Consider the following 25,786-nt stretch of genomic DNA (forward strand, 5'->3'; position numbering starts at 1 on the left):
AAAGACAAATTTCAAGAACATATATAAATTAAAAAAAAATTATTTTATATGCCCCATAATGAAAGTAGAATTTATATTGTTTGGAAATAAGAAGTTAAAAAAACATAAACAAAAAATACAATCTTCTTTATTATTACGAGTAATGCAACAGGAAAATGTAAAAATGTTTTCAGAAAGAAGTAGTAGTCCATATTCTTTCAGTGGAGTCGCAAGAGTACGAAAGGAAGGAAATGACAAACAGTCTTCTCCACAATACTTTATTATGACCTAGATGGTAAGGTCTGCTCAACAAGTTTCGGTCACATAAATGACCATCTTCAGGAGCTCAAATTAGTCGATCAATGTGACTACTGTCTTTTTACAAGGGGAGAGACAGAGAGACCCATGTTATAACAAATTAGTGAATTTAACATAGTTAAATAGGTGAACAAAGCTCATTATGGAGAAAAAACTAACTGTAGCACATTAAATTAAAAATTAAACAAAAAACTTAAACTAGACCCATTTAGGGCTGGGTGAGACCCTAGGGGGAAAAAAAGAGTGCACTTGTGCACCATCCACCGAAGAGGCGATTAAACTTGTTGAGCAGACCTTACCATCTAGGTCATAATAAAGTATTGTGGAGAAGACTTTTTCATTTCCTGTCTGAGTTTGTCATTTCCTTCCTTTCGTGTAAAAATGTGTTTAAATTATCGTCAAAATTAGGATCATTTTATCCAAATGATTATCAAAAAATTCACTATTTCTGATTTGTTCTTTCTCTTAAAATATGGTATACTCAAGAGTTATGTAGACCATAGACTGTATATGATACAGTAAATTAAATTATAAAGTCACACTAATTAGCCACCCTTTGTATTAAAAGTCATGTTATTGCAGTTTCTAAGCAACGCTGAAAATCGATATTGGTTGCGATTTGAAGCTGAAACACTTCAATTACAACAAATAACCCACATTCAGTTTAACTTCATTCGCAACTTCTACTAAAGTGACATACAATTTTGCAGTGTCAATTTACAAACTACAAAAACTTAAATATCAGTTAAAAAATATTTCAAATCATATCCAATAGTATGAGTGGTATAGAGTATGAAAGTAAGTAGGTAATAACTTAAGTAAAGAAAAGGATTTCAAATTGCACATAAAAATTCTAGTTTGTAACGTATTCTATTTTAATAAAAACACATTTTTAGATTTGGAACATAAATATCTTGAAACTAAGTCAAAACTAAAGAAAACTCTACAACACAATGAACGATCCAACGTCCAAATTCAGAAGGTTGGTTTTTATAGTGTATATTTAAATTATTTAACGCAACTATAATATTTTCTAAGCTCAATAAGCGGCTAAAACAATTGGAAATGGAAAATAAACGACTGGAGATCCAAATTGAAAAAACCCAAAGCAAAAATCATGACATGAGCGAATCGTCGGACACTTCGACCCAAACAAATTTAAAGCAGGAAAATGCCAGTATGATAGATCTTGTGCAGTCGAAAAATCAACAGATAAGGGATTTACTTAAAGACCTTGAAGTAAGTTTGACACTTTCAGAAATATTAAAGTTTCTCAATTTATAATTTACTAGGATATCGAGAGTGAAAATTTGATTCTCAAAGACAAACTGTCTGAGACTAAGGACCAGTTATCTACAGCCACCACAGAAATAACATCAATGACTGAAATTCTAAAACGTTTGGAAGCTGATATTAAAACGCAACAAGGTGAGTATAACTTCAAAAAGCAATAATTATAATAAAAAAATTGTTTACAGAAACTATTCAAACTTTAACCACTGAAAATGAGTCTCTAAAATCAAAAAATGAGGTCATAAAACAAGAGAAAAATTATGCGGAAAATAAGCTTCAAAAGCTAGAGCAGGAAATGAAAGAAAATGAATTACAGTGGATTGTAAGACATACATTTTACTAAAGTAAAGACATTAAAGAAAGTAAATTTGTAGGCGTTATTGAAAGACAAAGATAATCACATTGAGAAACTGAAAACTTTGCTTCCAGCAGCAGAAAAGGATCACCAAAGTATTGGAGACAAGGAAGAAGTAAAACTGGAAGACGACAAAATCTCAGAAGGTTCGTTAATTATTAATTGTTTGTTAATAATATTTAACAAGGTTTTGCAGAAAAACAGCTGAAAATTGCTCTTGAAGAAACTCAGTCGCAATTAGCTATGCTAAAAGCAGAAATGCAAAACTGCACAGCAGAACTTCGGGACAGTACCAATGCTATTAATAAACTGAAAAGTAGTAAAGAAGCTCTACAAAACAAAATACGACAAATGGGGGAAAAAGAGAAAGGTTTGGTTCAACAAGTGAAGAAAAGTCACGAACGGTATCAAACAATGCAAACCGAAATAGAATTTGCCAATAAATTGAGTAAAATGTTTGAATCTGAGGTTGGTACTGAATTTTAATAACTTATTTATTATATGATACCAAAAATTATTAGTTATCGACCATCAAAAATCAAATGAAAGAAAATGGCCAGTACGAGATGGCAATTAAGTTGGAAGAAATTCAAGGATTGAAAATCGAGAAATTCTTACATGAGAAGCAAATCGTTGGTTTGGTAAAGGATATTAATAAATTGCAGGAAATGTTTAATGTAATGGAAATCGAGAACACTTTCTTAAGGTATTTAGTCGAACGGCATACATACTGAAACTCTGATGAATACATATTTTAGGAAAGAACTTGGTTTAACAGCTGATGAAGTCGTAGACATTGATCTTGATGGTCTAACCCAATCCAAGAAACAAGCAAAGATAATTGAGAAACTTCAGTTGGAGAATAAGAAAATGCAGGAAGAACGTATTACACTGAAACTGGAGATACGAAATTTGAAGCAAAAAGTGTGACTGGCATAACATTTACCACGATTATTTATTAACTGTGTCGTCCTGCAGATTGCATCCTCCTTGGAAAGATCGTTAAACCACAAAGTGGTGGAAGATGAACAACCAAAGAAAAATTCAACCAAAGAAGACCGTTCTGCTGATATTCAAGCACTGTCTGAAGAGAATGAAGCACTGCGGAAAGGGCTACATGAAATACTAAATAGTGTACAAGTTCGAAATGGTTTGATTTGCATTAGACTAGGAAATCAAGTAAACTGAAAAACTGTAAACATTCCAGAAAATTCTCCAAGGGAATTGAAATCTGATGTTCTAGAACGGTTGCTAAAAGCGTTAGACGTCAAGCATATATCTGGGTGGTATCATCCTGCAATGAGATTACAAGTAATCATATTTTTTTTCTATCTTAACTCAATTTAGTGACAATAAAATATTACTTTACATCTTAGGCTGAACTTCACTCACTTGAAGGTGTTAACAGTGAACTTCGGGAACAATTACACCAAGCACGGTAAGCGATTCCTCCAATGTACAAATTTGATTGCAATGTTCTAAACCTTATTCAGAACCGAGTTGGATAAGTACAAAACAGCTACAACTCCTCGCAAAACTGACTCACCAGACTCATCATTAAAGGTAAAAATTGATGACACACCAAAAGAAAGTCCATCTGGAGTTTTGGATAAAGTTTTGAGTGGTTCATGCTTTGAAGAGCTGAAGATTAATATTTTAAAACTTTTTGTAGTAAGTATCTGAAATTATTTGTGGAATTTAAGCCAATGTAATAATTGCAGAAGTTGAGGGAAGAGGACGAGGAAATAGATTCCAACTTGTCTAAAGAATTAGAATTGATAAACAAAAACGTAGATTACTTGCACAAGAACTGTCTTCTAGAAAAAGATGACATGGTTAAGAAACTCAAAGCTGCAGAAAATACTTTAATTCAGCTGGAACCTTTACCTCTAGATGATCTTCCTCACGACGAATTAAAAGAACTTCTAGCTAAACAAAGACGTAAAACTGAAGTTTGCATAAACCAATTAATGCAAAAGGAAAATGAGTTGGCTGAAGTCAAAATGCAGTGTGATTCAATGCGTCAAAAACATTACACCCAACTGCATAACTATTTAAGCAAACTAGCTGTAATGTACACAAAACAAAACTTGTCTTGCTCTAAAGAACTAGCACGAGTAGACGCTACTTTATTTAAAGACGTACAAAATTCATTAAATGAAACAATAAAGAAACATAGGCAGTTGCTTCACGAAACAGAAGAAATGAAGAACCAGCATGCAATGGAATTACAACTTTTAAAACAGAACGAAGCGGATTTAGTGAGTGAAAACAACCAACTTAAAGGTAACCTTTTTGTTTTATAGTTTTAGCTTCTATAAACATTTTTTGGCTTAGAAAAAACGGAACAGTGTATGAACCTATTATATCAGAAGCTTCATAAACACGAACCTCATCTTATGGAGTTGTCTGAAAAATTGGCAAAATCTGAGGTAGAGGGCTAGATTTTTGATTAACAACAGTTTTTTAAAACTCTCATGTTAAAGGTCGAAGCATTGTCGCAAAAAAATCGGGCCGATCACACTAACAATTTATACGAACTAGTTAAAGAACAACTGAAGAAATCTGAAGAGAAGTTTGTGGAATTTTCCAAGTACGGTGATGGACTTTTGCAGAAAAACTCCACTTTACAGGAACGAGTTGTCAGTCTTGAGGATCAAGTAGCTCTTTGGATTGCACCGGAACATTTTAAAGTTAGTATTAATCTTATACACAATCAAAGCATTAATTATTTTATTGTTTGCAGGAATTGGAAGAGAAAATTGATTCGTTAATTAAAGAAAATGAGAAACTGCTCTTAGAAAACGCTGAATTACTGGATAACATTAATAAAATAAAAGATGACGTATCTTTAACGATTTGCAGGAATAAAGAAAAGGAACAAGAGTTGCTAGGTATTTGAGCTAAATCTTTAAGGGCAAATAATTTTGCTCAAAAACATCTATTATCGTCTAGCTTCTGAAAGAGATTAAAAAGAGCTTTGTTATTCGGTTAAAAGGTTTGAAACACGAAATTATCGACCTGACCGCCACGTCTGAAGATAAGGCCGTGATTGATACCCTCTATTCTGACCTGGCCAAGTCACGTGTTGAAGTAAGAGAACAGAAAATGCAAGTTGAATTTCTCCGAAAGGAAGTTTCAAATTGGGAAGCACGTTATAGCAAAATGTCCTCGGAATTAGATAGTTATCGAAAGCATTTTGATGTTGAGCGGACAGTTCTGGACAAGAAAATTAGGTATAATCAAAACATTCCAAACTACTATTTTTTTGCTTTAGAGTTTTGCAGGACATAGTTTTGAAACAACGAATACAATACCATGGTTTCGTTCCGCTAACTTTGCAACAACATTTTATGGACAAACTGCTAGCAGTTAACAAAGAAAGTCATGCCCAGTTTTTAATGCAGGAAAAAACTCAAGAAAGCCCCAAAAACCAGCAAACCGAATATTTAAAGAAAAAAGTCGAAAACCAAGAACATGAGATTGCTAAGCTAGAAGCTGAACTGTTTAAGGCATACAAATTAGTTGATTTCCAACAAGTCAGGAAAAAACCTATACTGGTACGGGAAACTGTGGTACATGAATCATTAGACCCCAAGCCAGTAACTGAACAAAAGACTGAGAAGAAAATGGTTATTCTGAGAAATGTTGAAACTCAGACGACTCTATTTGAGGTGAAAGAGCCAGAAAACTCTGAATTAACTGCCCTAAAAATTCACTTGAACAACTTACAAGGACAAATTGCAGTTAAAGAAAGCCAAGTGATGGAAACTATAAGGTTTTCTAAGATTAAGTCAAAGTTACAATTAACACTAATTGTGGTTTTTAAGGTTATTGTCGCAGAAGGAGAAAGAACTAGTCGAAAACAAAACAAAACTTGGACTAGCAGAGGAACGAGCAACTACGCTGGAAAATTCATTGAAAAGTTTGCAGGATCGTACTAAAAACATGGACGAAACACCTCATAATGGGGCAGGAGGAGATGGAATTAGACCTCGAAATAACATCGTAAACGAGCAAATTGCTATGTTACAAGTAACGCGCCCAACACATATTTGCTTTATTAACTTCAATACAATTCATTTAGGTATCCCTTAAGTCTGCTCAAGACAGGTTAAAGCAGAAAGACTCAGAAATTATCAAGTATCAGACCCTTCTCAAGGATGACAGAGACAAACACAGTTTAGCTGCTGCTAACTTACAAAAAGAACTTCTACTCCTAAAAAAAGCTTTTGCTACAGAACAACAGCGTTGCGCCAGGTAAATCCGAAATGAAATTTAAATCCTATTAAGTAGCAAATTTCTGTTTTAGTCTCGAACAGGAAAGTGTAATTTTTAAGCAAAAATCAGTGGCAGTGGAGAAGTATATCTCGCAAGTTCGTGCTCTGGAACAACATTTAGCAGATTTGCACACTCAGTTAACTCAAAGTAATGTTCAGTTACAGAACGCTCACCAGGAAGCGTCCAGATGGCGCCAAATGGCTCAAGATCGGTTAATTGCAATGCAGGAATTAGGAAAAAGGTGGTTTATTGGCTATATCAAATCTAAAAAAATGTAGAAATAAATATTTCAGCTTAAATGAGCAGCATAATAAAGAGTTGAACAGTTACAAAACTGATTACGAAAAATTCAAAGAGATTTCTGAAGAAGAACCTCTGCCAAAACAGGCAGAACCTAAAATGGTCGGTTACATTGATCCTGATATTCGAAAGCTTTGCAGGGAGAAAGATGAAAAAATTGCTGAGCTGGCAGCCAAACTAGAACAAGTAAATCATGAAAATTGGGTAAGACAGTAAAAATTGCGGATTAATTTCAGGTTGAGACCGAACTGGCGTCTACAAAATCAGAAGAACTAAACCACCAGTCTGCTAAACAGAAACCTGATCATAAAGATGTGGACATTCTCAGAAACAAATGTGATGCCCTTCTTAAAAAAGAACAACTTTTAAAAGATGAAGTTAGGGATCTAAAAGACCAGCTTTCTAAAAGGTAACTCTATCTCACTTTAAAATTGCTGAAATATGAAAGTTATCCGAGCTTGTAATACATTTTTTTCCCAGATCTGCCACATCATCAGCTAGGATTAACAAGTCAGAGAGGAGTGTGAAAGAGCAACTGCAAAAACGAATAAATTTACTGGAAAAGGAAGTGGACAATTTGAGTCAAAAATTAGCTCAGGAACAACTTATTAACGAAAAACATCGAATGAGCGCGCACGAAGATTTTGAAAAGTGGAAAAAGCAAAAATACTGGCAAGAAAATTGCCAGAAATATAAAAATAAACTGGAAGAAAGAGAGGAAGAATTTCAGAAATTACAGCAAGCCTGCACTGGTTTTAGGTATGTAATTTGTCTTTTTTAGTCAGGTTTTTTTTTATAACATCCACTTTATAGAGTTCTAATCGAACGTTTAGAAAGGGAAAAAATAAACTTGGAAAACCGAATCAAAGCGATAAAAACTGATCATAGAAGAATAGTGCCTAACCAGGAAATAGCTTTACTAAAAGATGAAAATCAAAAACTTATTCGTGAATTGGCTACTTTGCAAGCTAAAATGGATATGCGACAACAAGGGGCTGGTGTTTTAAGTTCTGCGGTTATGCAAGAAAAACTGGAAGCACAAGAGAGGAAAATTGCAATTTTGGAATTAAGCTCAAAGGTATTGCATATTAATAATTCAAATTGTTTTTTGTTGAAATTTCCGAAGAAAGTTCAAGTATTAAATAGTATCCAAAACTTCACTAGCATCTTAAAGGAAATAAACTTCAAAAAGAAATAGATCACCTTACCCACGAAAACTATTAAATATCGTTTTATCATGTCGACAGCGGTGTATTATAGAAATATTCCTTATCCATCATAAAGTTTACTCTCTCTGGATGTAAATTTTAAATAGTCTTGAATATTAATTTTAAACTTAGATTAGACGCCTAAACAAACTCAGAGTGTTTGCAATTTTAAAACATAAAGTTTAAAAAAAATATTTTTCTATTAGAATTATAGTTAATTATTTAATTAAATTTTCACACCTTACACACATATACACTTAACTTACATGATAGAACAAACGTCAATGAGCATTATTATTTATTATTTAGGGTTCAGTGGAAATGCGTAATGAACTCGAAAGAATGCAAGCCAGCTTGGGAAGTTTGCAAAAAGCAAACTTATGTCTCGAAGCTGAAAATCTTGAGCTGAAACTGGACTTGGAAAAGTATTCCAAAGAAACACCTCGTCTCCAAGAGCAGATACTACATTTAGAAAAGTAGTTTTCTTTCTTTGCTTAAATTTGAGTTAATTGTTTTTTTGCTAGTTATGTCGAGTTGCTAAAAAGTGAAAACCAGCATCGCGTTTCCACGTCTGAAAGTCCAGTGGTTGAGTCCACTGAAGACAAAAAAGTATCTCAGTTGGAGCGTACAGTTTTTGTCCTGAAACGTGTTGTAGAAAAATTGCAAGTTGAAAATAAGAGACTAACAGGAGGCAAAAGACCACTACCAGAACGTTCGGTATGTAATCACTTCCTGTTTAACACAAAATTGTCATTTAATGCATGCTTACAGTCATCAGCAGATAAGCTACGACGGGATAACATACGACTGAAAGAGCAATACACAGAAAGTCTCAAAAAACTAAAAGATTTAGAAGTTCAACTGCATGTGGCGAAGAAAATGCAGAAAAGCCAGATTAGCAACGAACTCACTGAGCATCTTCGAACGCAGCTTGAAGAAGTGAAAGGGCAACTTTTTCAGAAAACTCAATTGCTAGATAAAGTAAAGGTTTTGTTACACACTGCAGCCAATAGAGAAAAACAACTTTTAGCTGAAGTAAGTTTCACTCTGTTTAATGTTGTTTCTAGTTTAATTTTTAACATATTTCAGATAGCTGAACTCAAAGGATCCCAACAATCAGAAAGGGACTATCAAGTTGATATTCCTAGTACAATAGAAGAAGTTTCTGAAGTTAGTAGTGATGGTTAGTTCAGTGAATGATATTTGTATGTTTTATACATTTTATAGTTATTAAAGAATGAAAATGATGCTTTTGTGGCTCTTCGGAATTTTCTCGCTTCTAGCCTCTTCAAGCTTGAAATTATTATTTTACAAAAAAAATTACTACTTATACTTAATGTGCCAAAATTACAGGGGCTCTCCAGTTCTGTCCCTTTATTTCCCCGTACTCCTGATTACGCATTCCTACGTTTGAACTCGATCCATAAGCCTCCTATAGGAGCTAAAATTATTCCTTTGGTTTCCATTTTAAGGGGGAGTTTAGTGCGTTTACTTAAACGGAATTCGTAATTTACTAGGCTTAGTGTGAGCGCAATTTTTGACTGTATCATTGCAAATCTCATTCCTACAAAATCTAATGTAGTTTAATTGTTTGATTAACATAAAGTGACTAACCTATGCAGTTACGTGGCCCCGATCCGAAAGGAATAAACGTGCCATCAACAACCTTAGTTTTATTTTCATCACTGAATCTCTTTGGATCGAATAAGTCTGGATTGGGAAAATATTCCGCATCTCTGTGCAGCCCCAGGCAAGGAATGAGAACCGACTGACCTTCTTCTATAAACGCCTGGGTGTTGGGGATAGGGTAACGCTTAGTGCATTTCCTTAGAAATACCGGAGCTGGGGGATATTTTCTTAACGTCTCTGAAAAGGCAGATACAGTTTTAATATGCAATTTGCAACAGCCAGTTCTTGACCATACCATTTACCACCATATCCATATATTTCATCTCCAATAAGCCGTCGTAAGTTAGTTGACCATCATATTTTGCCAAAACTTTGAGTGCTTCATTGCGGGCATTTTGCTGAATTAGAGAATTGGAAGCCATTTCAAATAATGCAAAACTTGTTGTAGTGGAAGTCGTTTCAAATCCTGCCAAGAAGAATATGAAGGCTTGAGCTGCAGCTTCGTCGACTGTTAATGTTTGTCCAGGTTCCAAATTAACCTAAAAAATCTTTCAGTTCATTTTTAGTATTTTTGCTTTGAATACAGTGTACCTTTTTGACTTCGTCATCATCAGTAATCATACGGTTGTTCTTTAATTCGACAAGCAACTGCATAAAATCTGATCGATAAACGTTATTATTTTCTCGATAGGAAATAGTTTCTTTAACAACTTTTCTAAAAAAACTTGTAACCTGCCCTGAAAATACTCCAATACCAAGCACTTTGGCAAGAGGTGGAAAACTTCTAATTATTACCTAAAAAAAAGGACTTTGTATATTTCATACAGGGTGTTGTGGCAAAAATATCTGGCCTACCATTTTTACTACATCACCCACAGTTTGTGTAAAAGCACGTCTACCCATTCGTCTAAACTCAGCCTCAGGATCTCTCATAGTATTGCAATCCAACCCAAAAGCACAACAACCTATCACGTCAGTACTATACCGAGCTAGTATTTCCTTTATTTCAACTTCCCCTACACTGTCCGATATCTCACCGATAACATCGGACATTTGTTTGCCACAATTCAAGATGATATCAAACATTCCTTTTAACTTAACGGGCGAATAAGCAGGCGTTAGTTTGGCCCTTAGATTTTTCCACTTCGACCCAGCTATGGAAAACAGATGGGCGCTCAGTGGGTCGTTTTCTTCGTCGTAATAAATGCCTGTTGAATCAAAATCAAAATACAGTGACTTGCATGCGTTACTTTGCATACCTCGGTCAGAAAAATGCTGAAAGTCTTTGCCTAAAATGTTTTTTATTAAAATTGGATCTAAGGGGAGAAATGCTTTTCGGCTGAAGAAATATAAACCAATATAATCATAACCCTTGCTTCTTCCTAGTTGGTATATTGTGTTAATTTTATCACCCATATTAATTTTTCTACAAAACAAGGATTAGAAAATCTGCTGATTTTCTGTGATTCGGTTGCTTACCTAAATATAACGTCTGCCATATCACCAAAGGGAAAAATAGGATCCAATTGAGGAATTCTCAAAGAACTCCAATATTTGTATGCATTTTTAAAGTATGCATAAATTAATATCAATAAAAAGCCAAAAAGTAATAGGAACATTATTGGATCTGAAATGTAAGATATTTATTGGAAGTTAATGGTAATTGTTTTAGACACTTTTAAGGGAAATATTTAAGAACAGAATTCAGGAAGTTTAAAAATTAATTTGAACCAAAAACTAACCTTTAATTTTCACTAAAGAATTTTGTTAAAAGTTAAAATTAATACAATTTAGACTCTTTGATATTCTAACTAATTGCGATGCTGATTAACCTTCACTAAAGACCAACGAAACGCTTTAACATTCACTGATCAATAATAAAATTAAAAATCAACTGAACGTTTTACCTTAATCAAATTCCTGTTACTCAATCTAAAAGTAAAAATTCCTGATTAAGTAGATTCTTCAAACTAGCCACCCATCACACCAAACTCTTATTTTCAAACACATTTAACCACGGCAGTTTCTCGTATATTTGCTATTTTACCTAATATCAAGCAAATAAGCAGTTAAAACTTTCTCTCGATATGGTTGGCGTTGAAGAAAGCTGAAGATCTGGCGGTACCAAACGCAGGTGAAAAGTGGTGTTTGACCTTATATTAGCGAGACATAACACAATCAAAAATATAGATGTAAGTTAATAACGTTTGTAAAAATGATTATATGTCTCTTCTTTACTTATGTTTTAAGCAAATATTGTATTTACACCTTATCGATTACTCGGGGTTATTACTAATTACATTCGATTACACCCATTATAGAAATTTTCTGCACATGTTGCCGTATTCCAGCTAATAGCCTAGGACAGTAATTGTACTGACTAACGTAATTCCAAACTATCATCAAGTTGAAAACTATGTTGCTATAACGGCCGAAGAGTTGTGTTGGAAGTTTAATGTAATAAACTACAAAATTACGGTTATGAGTTAATGTTTGTGGAGTATAGTAAATTAGATTTTTTTGTAAAAAACGATGTAAATGTAAACATTGTGAACTAAATAGAAATTTTGAAGTACTTTTCATGATTAAAATGCCTTCCTCTTTCTTTGAATTCTTTTTAATATGAATGTCAGAATATATGTTTTTCTTGACTAGAGCCTAAACAACGCACCCTCTTTGATTCTAAGTATTAGGTTAGGAAAAAAGGTCGACCAGAAGAATCCGTCATTGCCAAACTTTAACGCAGTTTATTGAATTTTATAATCGATTAGAAGTTTAAACAAAGTTAAATTCTTTTATCGAATGTCTTATCGAAAATTGAGTTTTCTGTATTTCATAAATTCTTTACTTCGAAAGTTATAAAAGAAAATCAAATTATTCTAAAAGCAGAATTTGACTTTTTGCAAATAAGCAGTCAAAAGTGTGTTTAAATACTAAGTGAAACTCAAAACTTTAATAGTATTTTGGTAATATTTATTTTAAATTTAACCGTTCTAAAAATGCCAGGATCTTACTATTATTATAAACCTGTATAGGGTGTTGCAAAAAAAGTAAAAAGACAAGTTTTATAATTTTGTCATTATGGACCACTGTGTTTAATATACAGTAATCTCAAATTTAGTAAACACAACTCTATTTGGATAAATGGTCATCACATAAAAAAAACTGAAACAGTTAGTTATATTCATTTATTACATTCAATTACACTTGTATAGCGTCTATTCTAGCTATACTGGGAAAAATATATAGACATAATATATTAATTTACAGCTATAATCAGTTTATTGCACATTTTATTATATATTACTATTTTTTTGTGTCAGTTTGGCAATCTCTATATTTTACAATACTCTACATAGTGTACAGAGCGTCCCAAACACTGAGAAACAACAGATACCATGGGCATGATTTTACTATTGTCTTAAAATTTGGGGCACACTGTATAATTGTCAATATGTACAATTATATGTGAATAATTTTGTACAAGTCTTAAAAAATATCTTACTGATTGTGAGCCGTAGTAATACAATAAAAAAATAGCGAATACAACTAAAATATTTACTTACATTAATTAGAGAAATTTGGATTGTACATATTTGGTCGATTTTTATAGATTTATAACTTTTAACATATTAAAATTGTATGCTCTTTTCAGAATAAAACTTTTTATTGCTTTTAAAAATAACCTTAATAGAGAACCAGTATTTACATATTATACCAATCAACTATGCGGAACATAATAAATTACAAGATTGTCCTATTAATAAAATTTAAACTTTACCAAGAATTTTCATTATTTTTATAGGGTAACATTTAATAAGAGTTTTATTTGACTTGAAAATTCCTGGTGTTCGTTTCTCTATAATTACTCACATTTTCTATGTTACAAAATGAAAAAAACCTACTGGATTGAGCTGTGGAGTAGTTTATTGAATACCCTGTATACTATACAAAAACTAAACAACCTCTAAAATTTTAGCAAATACAAGCTTTTTTCTGCACAATTGAGCTTAAACTTAACGAATTATTCTAACCCCGGAGAATGGAAAAATTAGGATAATCCAGTGTTCAATGTCCGGAAAATGCATACTTTGGAGGTATAAAATACTAAAATTGCGGTTTAACTCAAGCTCCTTCGCAGTTTGCCGTAAGAATCAATGACTCCCGACTTTTTTAACGAGGGAGAAAATTTAGAAATGGTAGTATTAATAGCATTATAAAACGTAATGTTACTTTTATACCTCGTCATTGCTAGTTCAGTCACAATCGGTCTATAAGATGTGAAAATGGAAAGTCATAATTACCAGACTAAGAGAGTTCAAAACAAAAAATGGTAACCTCATGACAGAGATGTTTTACAGATACTTTCAAAGTGAAATTAAATTATTATATTTAATTTGTTCTTAAAAATGAGGGGTTAATTTTCATTTATGATATTCAGGATTTCTGCTCTCGTTCCGATTCGATATTCACTTAATTTGCGTTTAATTTATTCTTTTCTGATTTTGATTACAAATTGAATTCAGTTTTCATAAACGTGACCAATTTTTTAATTTCAAGCTTACCTGACTATCAGTCGAAAATTATGCTGGATTCAGGTTTTAATTCTTGATGATGAAACAGTTTGTATTAAATCCACAGTGGGATGATTTGATGTATAAACTTTGTTTACTTAGTCCTAAAAACCTAAAGATGTTTGAGGTAAAGATGTGATGGAGTAGGTACGTATTCAGAAAGTGCGGTTGTAACTTGATTGATAGAGTGTGAGTGGGTTTTGTATGGCTGCTTTAAGTGATAGATAGCGACATTTCTTTAGAAGTAAAATTAAGGATAAACTTTAAAACGTCAATGTTGAAAGTACATTAAGTTGAGGTTAAAAGCATTAACAAGAACATCTTTACAAACACCTACTTATGTTCAGTAATTCGAGTTTCCAACTCCTTAACACATCCAAGGTTTAAGCTTGAAATACTCCCGTGAACTGGAGAGCAAGTTAGTTGATTCAATAGAGAACTTGAATTCGGTCAGAAATTCGATCTCGATAAATTGAGGTGGTAAATCTCACGGGCTAAATCAAAACAAACCGATATAAGCTAGTCTTTTTTGCATTGACCAGCTGCTTGAAACTACAGTTAAATGTCAATTCGCAGTTTATGGAGCCCTTCGTCAATTTCGCTCTAATGATAACGATAATCAAACGAAAGAGAAGTGGCGTTTATTCTAGGCAAATGCACTTTAAACCAGGCGTGATCGTTGAAGTGCAAAATCAACGAAAATGGACGTTTTAGAATTATGTGAATGGTTAATTAATTGGATCCGTCGAACTAGCGAACAATAGCTTATTTATATGTGGAGTTTTGATCTCTTTCGAAATAATCTTGAAAAGTAGTACAACATATTCCAGATTTCCCTTGCCAAGCAATCTAGTCGAAAACATCACGTTATGACAGAAAATTTGATTTTGCTTGTAAGAATTTGATGTATCTATATTTTACTTATTCTGAATACTTTACAACTGTCAAAAGTATATAATCTTTAGAGATATTCTAATCTATTACCACAGAAGAAAAATAATAATTTCGTTGGTTTGACCTAACAATATCTCAAGCTTGGAGAAAGTTTGTCATGTGGAAATTCTATACGAGTATTTGCTTTTGAGGTATAAATGATTTACTAAACTGGAGCAAGGTTTTAATTTATTCGATAAATTGTCATTTTGACCTCAATTTAAAAACACATTAAATACTATACACGTAAAGCGTTACTATTAATTTAATGGTTGGAGGTTTGGACGAGATAAAACGATTTCCTGTTTTATTTGCTCGTAAAAAGGTTCTTTTACTGAATAAATGGCTGTAATGTTTTAATTTGGCCGTGATACCGCTTAAAAATGTGCCCTTAAAAACCACCTGGCCCAGGAGCAAAATATCGAAAAACCATGAAATATTACTGGTTATTTCAGTAAATTAAGAACTCTCCAGAATATATTAAATCCTCTTTACTATATTGAAATTCACTACAATCCTTTCAGGAAAAGTCCAGTAAGGGTCATGGAATGTTGAGATTGCTGTCTGGCTTTGCTATATATAGACTTAAAGGGCTTTTTTATTTTATTGAATTCTGATCCATGTCAAGTCTTATAAAAGTTTGAACTTTCAATTTTGCTTTTATTCGACTGAAGTTGGAATTACACTTAAAAGCACAAAAATAAAAAGTTGCAACTTCCAAAAAACACATTTACAGCTGGAAAAGCAATTATTTTTTAACTTTGGGCTTAAACTGCTTTCCTTTTAACGCTAAAGTTTTAACCAAAGTAAAACCGCTACTAATGCTCGGAAGTTAATCTGTATACGAAAGTTATTTCAGGCTTTTTGAATAAGCTTTCGAGTAGTTTCTTGCAGCATTAAGCGGGATTTGTTGCCGTAGAAAGAGGCGAAGCTCAAGCCCTCTTGAAAAATACTTCTGTCAGCCGACTACTACTGCAATCCATCCAGTAAATAGGCGCTTGATATTGTGAACGTGTTATAATCTAGTTTATGGTAAGGTTTTTTTGTTGTTTCTACATTTCAAGCTGTTAGTTTTAAAGAAATAAACAATATATTGTTTGATTCTGTCCTTATTTCGGAGTGAATAAAAGTCTAATTAACTGAATGTGTTTAGAAGGGTTGCCTCGTTTTATTTGAACTTTACATCAGCAAAAAATCAACCCTAAAATTGGACCACACAAAAAATGTTAAAAATCAGAAGAGGATCAGAATGTTAAAATTTCTTACGGAAACACCAGGAGCTAAATCCTTAAACTGAAGTTAATTAACGATCAAACAAAACTTCCTTTTGAAATTAGCTTTCTTGCAATTTCTGTGTACTTTCTATTTGCCTATTAATTGAAAGAAGGAAAATTAGTCTACACCAACCCTGAATTAAGTTTACTCTGCAAATTTCAAAATATTCCCCTCGAGAAATTTATGTAATAGTACATAACGATGAAGTAGATAGTTACGATGGGAAAAATCCATCCTTAAGGGAAATCTAGTCCACCAATCTCTAAATTTAAATATCGAATTTCTCTTCAAAGTCTTTTAGAGTAGCTTGTCATCAAAGGGAATATATTTGAGCAAATTATAGGATCAGAAAGCCTTTAAATTATAATAACAATTTGGCAGCTATTTTATTATGCTACTTTTTAATTATTATCACTATACACTTTACGGAAATATGTTTTTTTAAAAACACCCCAATTAAAAATGTCGTTATTTATTATGTAGAACATTTTCCCGGATTCCTGGTTTCATCGTACATGCACTATTGTGAAACAGCGTAGAAATCCTGGAAGGTAAATCGGTTAATTAAAATAGTTTAGCCTAGGTAAGTTTCAGCAGTTAAATGAAACTCGCAATTGTTTACCATCCAGGTCGTAACTTTTACCCGAAATAGATTTTTCAACGTAGAGTAGCAATTAGTCTCTGTTTGAAAAAATACATTTTGTACTCGCTTAATTGACAAAGTCCCTTGAATTCGAGTTCAAGTTACTTCATGTGAAAAACTCACATAGAGCTGAAGCTGTAGTTTAAGTCTCAAGGGTGATAAATTTCCCGGCATTTTTAGGTTTATACATACAATCCCAGCACGGTTTTTTCCAACTAGGTCTAAAACCCAAGTGCATTTCACATGAATCTTCCTTTAAAAACCGACACGACGACAGAACACTTTGGATTATAAATTTTTATCCGCTCACGTATTTAATTTAGCCCTACATCGGAAAACTTGGTTAACCAATTAAAAACGTGTTTTGAAAAATGTTTAGCCTTACATTGTTTTCGGTGCTCTTTCGCATTTTCTTCGGTCGAGTACAACTCGCGGTATGCTTAAGTAATTTATGGTAAGCGCTTGATAAAAAGCCTCAATGTACTGAAATATTTGTGGGTAAGTTCAAAAGTCACGGCCAGTATTTAATTTTAATGCGGTAAGATGTCTCGGAATCTCATAGTCTGCTTTTTATATTGAATAAATTAAGTTGGAAAAGAAGATGAAAGACAGTTGAATTTCAAAAAACTATTTGCCATCAAATTTTAATTAAACTAAACGCTCAACTTTTAATTACTATATGATATGATAAGAACTACTGTTACATTTTGCTTTCTTTCGCATAAAAACTAAAATGTTCTTAAACTACATACATAATACAGTTAATTTTCCCATCAGTCAATAACATTTTGAGCAAAATTACCGTGTTGATTCAAGTATACCAAACTAACTGAAAAATATTTGCATAACTTAAATAACAGCCTCACTGTGTAAGTTTACAATCTCTCCTTCTGAAATATTATAACTGCACCTTGGTACAATATTATGGTCCCGGGTGATATAGTTTCCAGGTACTTCACTGGACGCGTTGCTATAAGAGATCGGAGCATTTTGTTGCTTCTTCCACCTCCAGCATAAAAGTTTGGACATCATTTGACAACAACTCTGCAGGGTTTTCTTGAAAGCCACTCTAAATTCCCTGTTGAAGTAGGCGTAGATCAGCGGATTTAAGGCGGAATTGAAGTATCCCACCCAAAAAACTAGGGTGACTACCCAAGGAGGGCTGTAGCAAGTTTGGTTACCGCAGAGTGCTGATATTACATACCTAGAATAGGATAATTTCTTATTAGGTTTGTTGGTGTAAAAAATATAAAAAATAATAAGGTATTCAATTTTCCATAATATTCTCCCAAATTGCGTATAGGCACATTTTTCCAGACGTTTATGGAAATTGCTAAGCCCCAAAAATTCTGGGGATTATCTTAGGGTGCATAAATGTCCTTTCATCGCTTTGGAATTGCCACTAAAATGGCGGTTAAAAAAGATATTTTTTCTTAACACCCCGACCTAACTTTGCTGCATTGCAACCGTCTCATTTATTGTTTTCTAACATTTAAAGTAATGAACAAAGACCAAAACAAATTGCTGAATTGCGTGACACAACCGTGTCGTATTGAATCGCTTTACAATGATTCCGGGTAAACTTAATAAAAGCTTTTCAAAGCTACGTAAATGTTCAGAGATAGACATCGGTTGGTTATTTAGTTTTCAGTGATATTTGATTTCAAAAGGTTAAAAATGAGGAAATATTGGTTCTCAAAGTCTTTTATAATTTCAATAGTTTTTTTCAACAGTCATCAGGCCTGTTTATAGGAATAATTAATGTATGGCACCTTTTCAGAACATCTTGGCCTGGACATCCACAGTAATACACGTTGATACGTACACATTTAATGTAACATGTCAGAGGATATCATAAAGTTGGCCTACGACACTAAACCCAAAGTTGTACCCCAGGTTTATTATAAATTATTCTTCCAGACGTTTCACTTTTATTTACTACTTTGAGGCCAACATAAAATAAAATCATCTGCAAAGGGTTTGGCATTAAATCAATGTTATGATCCTACTCCTGTATTTATGACTAGTTTAGTATGTAATGTTCGTACGTTAAGTACGTTTGAAGATAAATTGTTCCTTTCTAGATCGCTCTAATTGATACCTATCTGTGTGGCAACCTCTCGTGCTCTTAGCTAAGCCATTAATCTACACCAAAACTAATAGTCGAGACTAAGCATATATTATACATTCTAAGCAGTTATTCTCTGATCAATTAGTTCAAACAATAATTTCTAAGTGAAATCTTTGAAAGTAAATAAAAAAACTCTAGCAGTAGCTACTCCAGTTTATAAAAATAGATGTCGATGTTTTTTAAATTTGTGTTTAGGAATATTTTATCCTGAAAACATTTTGTTTACAAAAGTGGATGCAATGCGTAGGATTTGCGTTTGATTGAGAGCTTTTAAAGTCAGTATTTGCGTCCCTATTGATTCGCAATTATTTCATTAACAAAGTTCTGTAAATGGAAGAAAAACTCTAATAAATACATAAACTGTTCTAATAAACTATTCAGCTAGACATAAATTGCTATCGTAATTAAGTCTAAATCACTGTTTTACACTTAGATTGGTAATCAATGTCCCGTTTTCAAGGAAGAGTAATAAATTTGCAGACTTCCCCTTAGTGACCCATGTAAGATTTACTGCTGATTCTAGATTTATTACTGCTGTTCTAAGACGTAAATTTGCTATTTCACTTTACTCAATCTAGTTCGGTAAATTTGCAATGTTTTCAAAATTATTTGCTTATACACAATCTTTCCCACCATAAATCATTTTCGGACCATGTCAAGCATTGCATACGCAAACAATCCCCTTTTTAAAGATGATCTTCTTTTGGCATTTATTCATTTATCAGTCTGACAAGAAAACGAGCTGAGGATATCAAATATTAAATTTTAAATATAACTCGGTTATATAACAATGCTGGGGTCGGTTTTCAAATCGATCACCAAACCGTCAAACAATATTTTTCTTCAACTTCCAGTTAGTTTGCTAAAATTTGAAAATTCACTTTGAGAGCACACTAACCAGGGATTATTTATTACGGTGCTATCGATTTTAATCGTCCCTGCTCAACTGGGTATAAACAAATACGTGACCTCCTGCAAATACGTAGTAGACCATTCTAAATAAAGCCTATGAAGATTTGGGCGGCTCTTTGGATTTTCGTAATAACAAGATTTCAAATTAGTATACAAACAAGCCATTCTGGGTTTAAATTGTTTTGAATGCACTCGGGGAAAGGTTAATATCATTTCTGCATTACTATCTACCTCATTTCTGTTCTATTTTAATGCTAAGTTAGTTACTACTGTGATTCTGTTCCTACAACGAAATATTCCATTAACACCCTGCGTACAAAGCTGGATTTAACTCATTCATCGCCAGGTGCTAAATTTTATACTTAATACATTATGAAATCTACGTCATGTGAAAGTTTTAAATGTCAAAATGTTATTTGAAGGGTCATTTTTTATATACAAAATTGGTTTTGACTTATATTAAAAAAGAAAATTCCATTAACTGATTAAAGTCACAAGAAAAGCTTTCTGATTTACTAAAGGGGATTTTGTACGATTATGGTATTTCTTATCAATATAATTTTATAGATTGTTGGATGGAGTTGGTTTCGCAAGATTTAAAAGCAAAAAACCAATAACGTTTTAAATTAAAATCTTCTTTGTTCCAAACATTCATAACTCTATCAACAAACAAGAATGTATTAAACAAAAACTTAATTTCGACATGGCAAAGCTATACAAAGAGCTTTAGCTATATAAATAGTATACTTGGCATGGGAAGCTTCTATTTTAGACAAAAGCCCTTAAAACAACCTCCCCTAATTAAGATTTATCACGTTTGTGTCCGTGTGAGAAAAAACCTTAATATAAATCGACGACCAGGATTCACTGAATGGCCAACAACCGAAAAACTCGTTTGTTTTCTTCATTTTAAAACTCTGAATAGGTTAAAAGTTGCAAATTTGGGTACTTTATTACGGGTAATTTAGTCTTTTAACCTATGGCACGCAATATCAAAGTATGAAGGAAAAGCAAAAGGAGGTTGTCACGGTTAATTTAATTACAAAACTGCCTCGAAGTTTGGAAACTACAATTTAGTGTGTTAGTGGAACAAATCGTTCTAAGGCTATACACAAGTTGGGAAACGTTAGACTGTCAGTAGAACTTTCTGAAAAGTTATTGTTTGATACTACTAATGATAGACAGGTAACAGATTTTTTTATCCATTGATCAAAATCGAAGATCCATACTTTACTTTCAGGGTTAACTATAGGAATAATTTAATGCAAAGTCTCCATGAATTATTTACTTTCTTGGGTTGGCAAAGACAACTTTCGTAGCTAACAATATTATTTATTTAAAAGTAATGGGAAGGTCAGGATTTCGGGTTATTCATATATCTTTCATAAACTTCTTCGGTCCGCAAGTTTTGGCGCAATTTATGTTTTATCTAGTAATGCCCGGGGTAGGTGTATTCAATTATAGGGCGCAGAGCCAAATTTGAAATGTTGAAACTTGATTTATGCGTTTTCGATGCGGATAGTTTGCAGGTTATGCCGTAAATTGTTCAGCTGTTAGGTCCGAGATGATTGTCTCTGAATTACTTAAAAGTTCTTTTTTTTCTATCATTGTTTTTTATTGTTCTGTCACTCTTGAGTGTTACTGTGTTCTGATGTTAAAACAACCCTTAAAACAGACAAATATTGCCTAACAGTTTACTCTCTGTTTAGGCGAAAATTATAGCATACTCAAAATTCAAAGACCTTTCTAAAGGTAATAATACGCTTAATGTATATGTCACGAAATTAGACAATGAATTATTATACAATACAGTCTGTCGCTATTTATTTCGTCTGAGCGAAACCTGAACTTTACCCCACACATTAGGATCCACGTCGTGCTAAACCTTTGTTTCAAGATCGCAATTATTAGCCGGGGATGGAAACTAAATTTGTAACTAAACAGGATTTAAATGAGAAACTCCGTTGACGGACGTTCTCTAGATTATATTTTAACCGCAGAAAAAACCAAAGCGAGTTAGAAGATAAAGAAAAATATTTCCTGAAGCGAAAAACCAAATAAGAAAGTTGGGTCTGCGAGACACTCGATAACGTAACGAAAATTCAATTAGAGTGAAAAAGACAGTCAAGCTTCGAAGAAAACAATTTCGTTGCCCCTGAGACTCTAAACAAATATTCCTTCATACTTGTCCCTCGTAGAAGTATTGACTAAACCAATGGCACTTGTCCTATACATGTCGTAATGGGTAATAGTACATTCTATATTAAGAGCGGAAAGTAGTTATTTGCCGCTTGTACATGAAAATTCATTCAAGCATGTAAAAGCGGCAAAAGTACTTTCGGCTCGAAATATAGACGATATTGACGGAATGGCTTTATTTCAAACAGGTATGTCAAGCGTTGTTATAAAAACGCTGGTGGAAAAGTTGGTGGGTAGATTGTTAGTAGAAAGCGAAAACGCTCTAGGACAGAAAATGATTCACTTTCTGTACACGTGCGGCAAATAACCACTTTCTGCTTTGAAATGGAAGCGTACATGAGGTACTTTCAAAGTCAGTAGTCGAAAAAATTAATTTTGTTTAATACTTCGTGAACAATATAAGGAAGAGCACATGCCTTGACGTAGGCATCACGAACGTGCTGTAATTTAGTGCTGTACACGTGCCATCGACTTTTTTTTTTCCGCCGACAAGAAATTTCTTAATGGGAACAGGGAACCTGACAACTGTTCCGCTGTCTAGCTAAACGTTATGAAAAATGATCGAAACATGTTCCGCTCTTTCATCTTATCTTGTCTTGTTTCTTGAATCTGGACGCTGGAAAGATTGCAGCAGGAAACTTACCAAAGAAAAAATGGCAACCAACACGCTAAAAACGCTGACACAATTATGCCTAACGTTCTGGCAGCTTTTCTCTCCCTTCTCATTTTGCTACTAGTTCCTGGATCGGATGCAGCGGTTGCGTTGCTTTTTTCCGTTTCCAGGCTTCCATCCAGAGATTGCCTTAACGATGTAATTCCCGCTGATATGCCATTGATTTGTAAATGTTTATTCAACAGTGCTGCGGCCACTTTACTCCTGAAATCAAAGCAGAAATTGTTAGTATTGAGTATTTTTGCTATCACAAATGTCAGTGAGTGGTTTTGGTTAGTGTGGGTGTTACGTGTCTATACAGGAAAATGTGATCAAAGCTGCAATGTGTGTAATTTTCATTAAATCATGCTAAAGCAATACATGGTTTCAGTATGACAACCACAATATTTCTAACCTTAACTTAAGTGAACTATTAGGTGTAGAAGAGTATCTCAAGGAATTTTTCTGATTTACTGAGTCGGATCGGATAGATCTCAGTGATGGAGTTGGCGTTGAATTGGAAGATTTTAACGACTGAGATTTGCGAGATATCACATCTACGTTTACTTCTGCAACTTCCTCTAATCCTGACGAAATTCCGCTGATTTGCAGATGATCATTTAGAAGAGCTCCAGCTACTTTGTTTCTGAAAAAAATATGTAGGAAACTGTATACACAAGTTTTTACTTAAATTGGGTAGTTTTTAGGGTAAACTTGCTAATGTCTTCTGTTCTTCAGCAAAGATGTAAAAAAACTGTAGTAAACAACTCCAACTTTGATATTTTGCAATAAATTTTGAAACGGTCTTTAATCTTCTGAAGAATTCAAAAAAGATCAAAAACTTTGCTTTCCCATTTTTTTTGATAATCAGCTAATTTTATTAATAAGCACTTGCTTGTGTCTATAATAGATATTTATAAAAACTGCTGTTGCACAACGTTGAAATTTTAGAATGATATTTCATCTTGTTAAAGTCTAGAGTTTCGTAAACAAAAAATTAATCAATTTTTGTAATGAAATTGAAAAAGTTTTCCGGAGCGACTCGTTAACGCAAATAAATTTACGTTTAAGTTGTTTTAGGAGTTTCCTTTAAAAATAATAAAACTCTCTGAAATTGAGTTTCTCATAAACGCCTACTTGAAATGTTAAGCTTCAAACTAAAACCCGAATTTTTTTAAAACCTATTACAGTAACTTTTCAATTAAAAGTATTTAGTTCCTTAGAGAGTTATCAGAGTTCGGTAATTAGTGTCGCTTACTCCAGAGATGTGAAAATAAAGACAAATGCGACACTTTCCTAACAGGTACTTACATTATAATAGACAGTTTCCATTTTGTCGTCCTTTGGGAACTGCTTTTTAATAACTTTTTCAGGCGTGGTAATTTCTCAGACTACTGCTATAATTTGTTACTCCTGGCAAAACATAAAACAACAGGTTTAAATCCATTTTGCTCATCTACACTCTATTCGTATTTCATTCATACACATTTATCTGTGCACGAGTCTGCGTTGTTTCTTTATCCTGCTTGAAAAGACCCATTAACGAACGGTTTGAAAACCTCCAAAACCTTTCTGGAAATTAGAAGGCTTTCCCGTCAGTTAGGTAGGGACAGCTTCATACATTATTTATGTACTTCAAATTGCGCCCATGTGTGCTGTTTCCATATTTACAGAGCTTGTATCAATGCAGGAAGGAAGACGTATTTTTGTTTATAGCACTCATGAAAGATGTATAGTTTTACCAGTGTTGGTTTTTATGTAAAATTTTCATTTATGACTTATAATAAATTCTCTTAAACACTAGAAAGATTTCTAGTAAAAGCTTTGAAAATTCAAATTTAATCCAACCTCCGACAGATATATTAAAGTCTTAACTTTAGCGAAAAGTTTGCTTTTCAATGAGGAACTTTTCTGAGTCGAGATGTAACATATGAGCAACAAAGAACATCAGGTGGCGCGAGATGTGTTCCAGGAAAATGTAATTTTGGAAAGCTGCCATTCACTTGCTAATTAAAATATTTGCTCACAGGATTAAAAATACACTTTTTACGAGTTTACAGTTTCTATGATTTAGTTTCCACTTTTTACCCAAAAAGTAATCAAAGTTTTTATGGACAAAATCTAGTATTCTGCTCATATTTATGGCTATAAATCTCTCAGTTACCAGTCGCCTTCGGGTGTTTTCAAAACCTTTGTGCCAGACGGTCCTAACTTTACTAAAATCATCGTCTTGATGTCATAAACATCTACCTTACCCCCTTGACTGTAATAATAATTTAAACATCCAGACATCTGCGCAAAGAGCAAACAAACATTTTATTAAAGTTTTCATTTAACACAGTGAAATATGAAAATGTAACCTTTTGATAACAAAGCCATCACAAAAAGCTTAGCAGCTTTCTACATCAAAATGTATGCAAATTCAATTCTGGTTTCGTAGAAAATTCCTATGCAAATTCGAAAAAACATACCGAAAGACTATTTCAAATTGTACGGTGTTCTCGGTGGGATTATCACAAATTTTAATTTCAGATTCATGCCAGGAGTTTAGCAGGTGCATTTACGAATTGTGGACAAACTTTCATTTCTTGTTGCTCACAAGAGGTAAACTTTAAGACCATTAATGCTGTGACATCGTTTGAAATATTATTTTGCCATTTACAATGTAAATGTTTCGAAGCTTTTCTAGTTCTGCATGATAAAATATAGAGGTTTGAAGGAAAGAACAAAAAAAGTTTCTATTTAAATAAATATAAAATGTCATGACATATTTTCTGTAACAAATTTTGTATTTTTGTAAAGTTTACCGTTACGTTCTAGTCACTTAAGTAACAAAAAAGTCATCTTTGTTACACGTTATTGTTAGGTCATGGTCAAGTAAACTTCGTAAGTCGTTTTATCTGAGAAAGTTTTAATAGCATTCCATAAAGTTACCTTGAATTGCAGCAATTGGATTTTAAAGTGAGAACATATTTTTCTTTTGGAGTTGTATTATTGTAAGACTTGAGGAAAGTTGGGTAAACTTTATCTCAAGTCAAGGATAAATGGATGAGGTTTTAATTTGATTTGGCTATTTTAGGCTCAGAGCTATTTAAGATATCAAT

The 25,786-nt window shown here is 33.2% G+C and overlaps 3 protein-coding genes across 3 annotated transcripts in view; 1 reads left to right on the top strand and 2 right to left on the bottom strand.

The window, feature by feature from the left end:
- Positions 1–780: 780 nt before the first annotated feature.
- LOC145727652 (centrosomal protein of 290 kDa-like) lies at positions 781–8,981 on the top strand. The gene is made up of 30 exons (XM_081977373.1): positions 781–1,095; positions 1,194–1,279; positions 1,336–1,536; positions 1,590–1,725; positions 1,776–1,912; positions 1,965–2,091; positions 2,142–2,413; positions 2,467–2,651; positions 2,704–2,869; positions 2,924–3,095; positions 3,153–3,256; positions 3,322–3,383; positions 3,439–3,616; positions 3,667–4,231; positions 4,283–4,377; positions 4,432–4,638; positions 4,692–4,839; positions 4,944–5,181; positions 5,223–5,723; positions 5,776–5,980; positions 6,033–6,205; positions 6,258–6,467; positions 6,520–6,712; positions 6,763–6,935; positions 7,007–7,285; positions 7,340–7,604; positions 8,044–8,210; positions 8,259–8,451; positions 8,506–8,769; positions 8,824–8,981. The coding sequence occupies exons 1-30, from the start codon at positions 1,074–1,076 to the stop codon at positions 8,920–8,922; spliced, it is 5,823 nt and encodes a 1,940-aa protein (XP_081833499.1). The 5' UTR covers positions 781–1,073; the 3' UTR covers positions 8,923–8,981.
- Positions 8,772–11,456, bottom strand: LOC145727653 (cytochrome P450 6a2-like). The gene is made up of 8 exons (XM_081977374.1): positions 11,271–11,456; positions 10,843–10,990; positions 10,623–10,789; positions 10,219–10,571; positions 9,955–10,158; positions 9,659–9,902; positions 9,349–9,600; positions 8,772–9,298 (listed from the first exon to the last, which is right to left on the bottom strand). Exons 2-8 carry the CDS (start codon positions 10,980–10,982, stop codon positions 9,129–9,131), a joined length of 1,530 nt encoding a protein of 509 aa, XP_081833500.1. The 5' UTR covers positions 10,983–10,990; positions 11,271–11,456; the 3' UTR covers positions 8,772–9,128.
- Positions 11,457–12,535: 1,079 nt separating this feature from the next.
- Positions 12,536–25,786, bottom strand: part of LOC145727779 (uncharacterized) — an 82,244-nt gene continuing 68,993 nt past the window's right edge. Inside the window, exons 7-9 of the mRNA XM_081977601.1 lie at positions 23,098–23,328; positions 22,674–22,907; positions 12,536–17,992 (exon numbers count right to left, since the gene is read on the bottom strand). Coding sequence (XP_081833727.1) covers positions 17,638–17,992; positions 22,674–22,907; positions 23,098–23,328 — 820 coding nt within the window. The 3' untranslated portion in view covers positions 12,536–17,637. The remainder of the gene's footprint in view (positions 17,993–22,673; positions 22,908–23,097; positions 23,329–25,786) is intronic.

This window comes from Ips typographus, linkage group LG4, assembly GCF_016097725.1.
Source record: "Ips typographus isolate SLU linkage group LG4, UJ_Ityp_2.0, whole genome shotgun sequence".
NCBI lineage: Eukaryota > Metazoa > Arthropoda > Insecta > Coleoptera > Curculionidae > Ips > Ips typographus.

What these genes read in the sequence shown, in the direction of transcription:
- LOC145727652 (XM_081977373.1), top strand. Translation starts at nt 1,074, where the DNA reads ATGAGTGGTATAGAGTATGAAA. An exon ending in ATCCTGCAATGAGATTACAA is followed by an intron (nt 3,257 to 3,321) that starts GTAATCATATTT and finishes TTTACATCTTAG; the next exon opens with GCTGAACTTCACTCACTTGA. An exon ending in TTGCACCGGAACATTTTAAA is followed by an intron (nt 4,639 to 4,691) that starts GTTAGTATTAAT and finishes TATTGTTTGCAG; the next exon opens with GAATTGGAAGAGAAAATTGA.
- LOC145727653 (XM_081977374.1), bottom strand. Translation starts at nt 10,982, where the DNA reads ATGTTCCTATTACTTTTTGGCTTTTTATTGATATTAATTTATGCATAC. An exon ending in TCAGCATTTTTCTGACCGAG is followed by an intron (nt 10,572 to 10,622) that starts GTATGCAAAGTA and finishes TTGATTCAACAG; the next exon opens with GCATTTATTACGACGAAGAA. An exon ending in TATGGATATGGTGGTAAATG is followed by an intron (nt 9,601 to 9,658) that starts GTATGGTCAAGA and finishes CTGCCTTTTCAG; the next exon opens with AGACGTTAAGAAAATATCCC.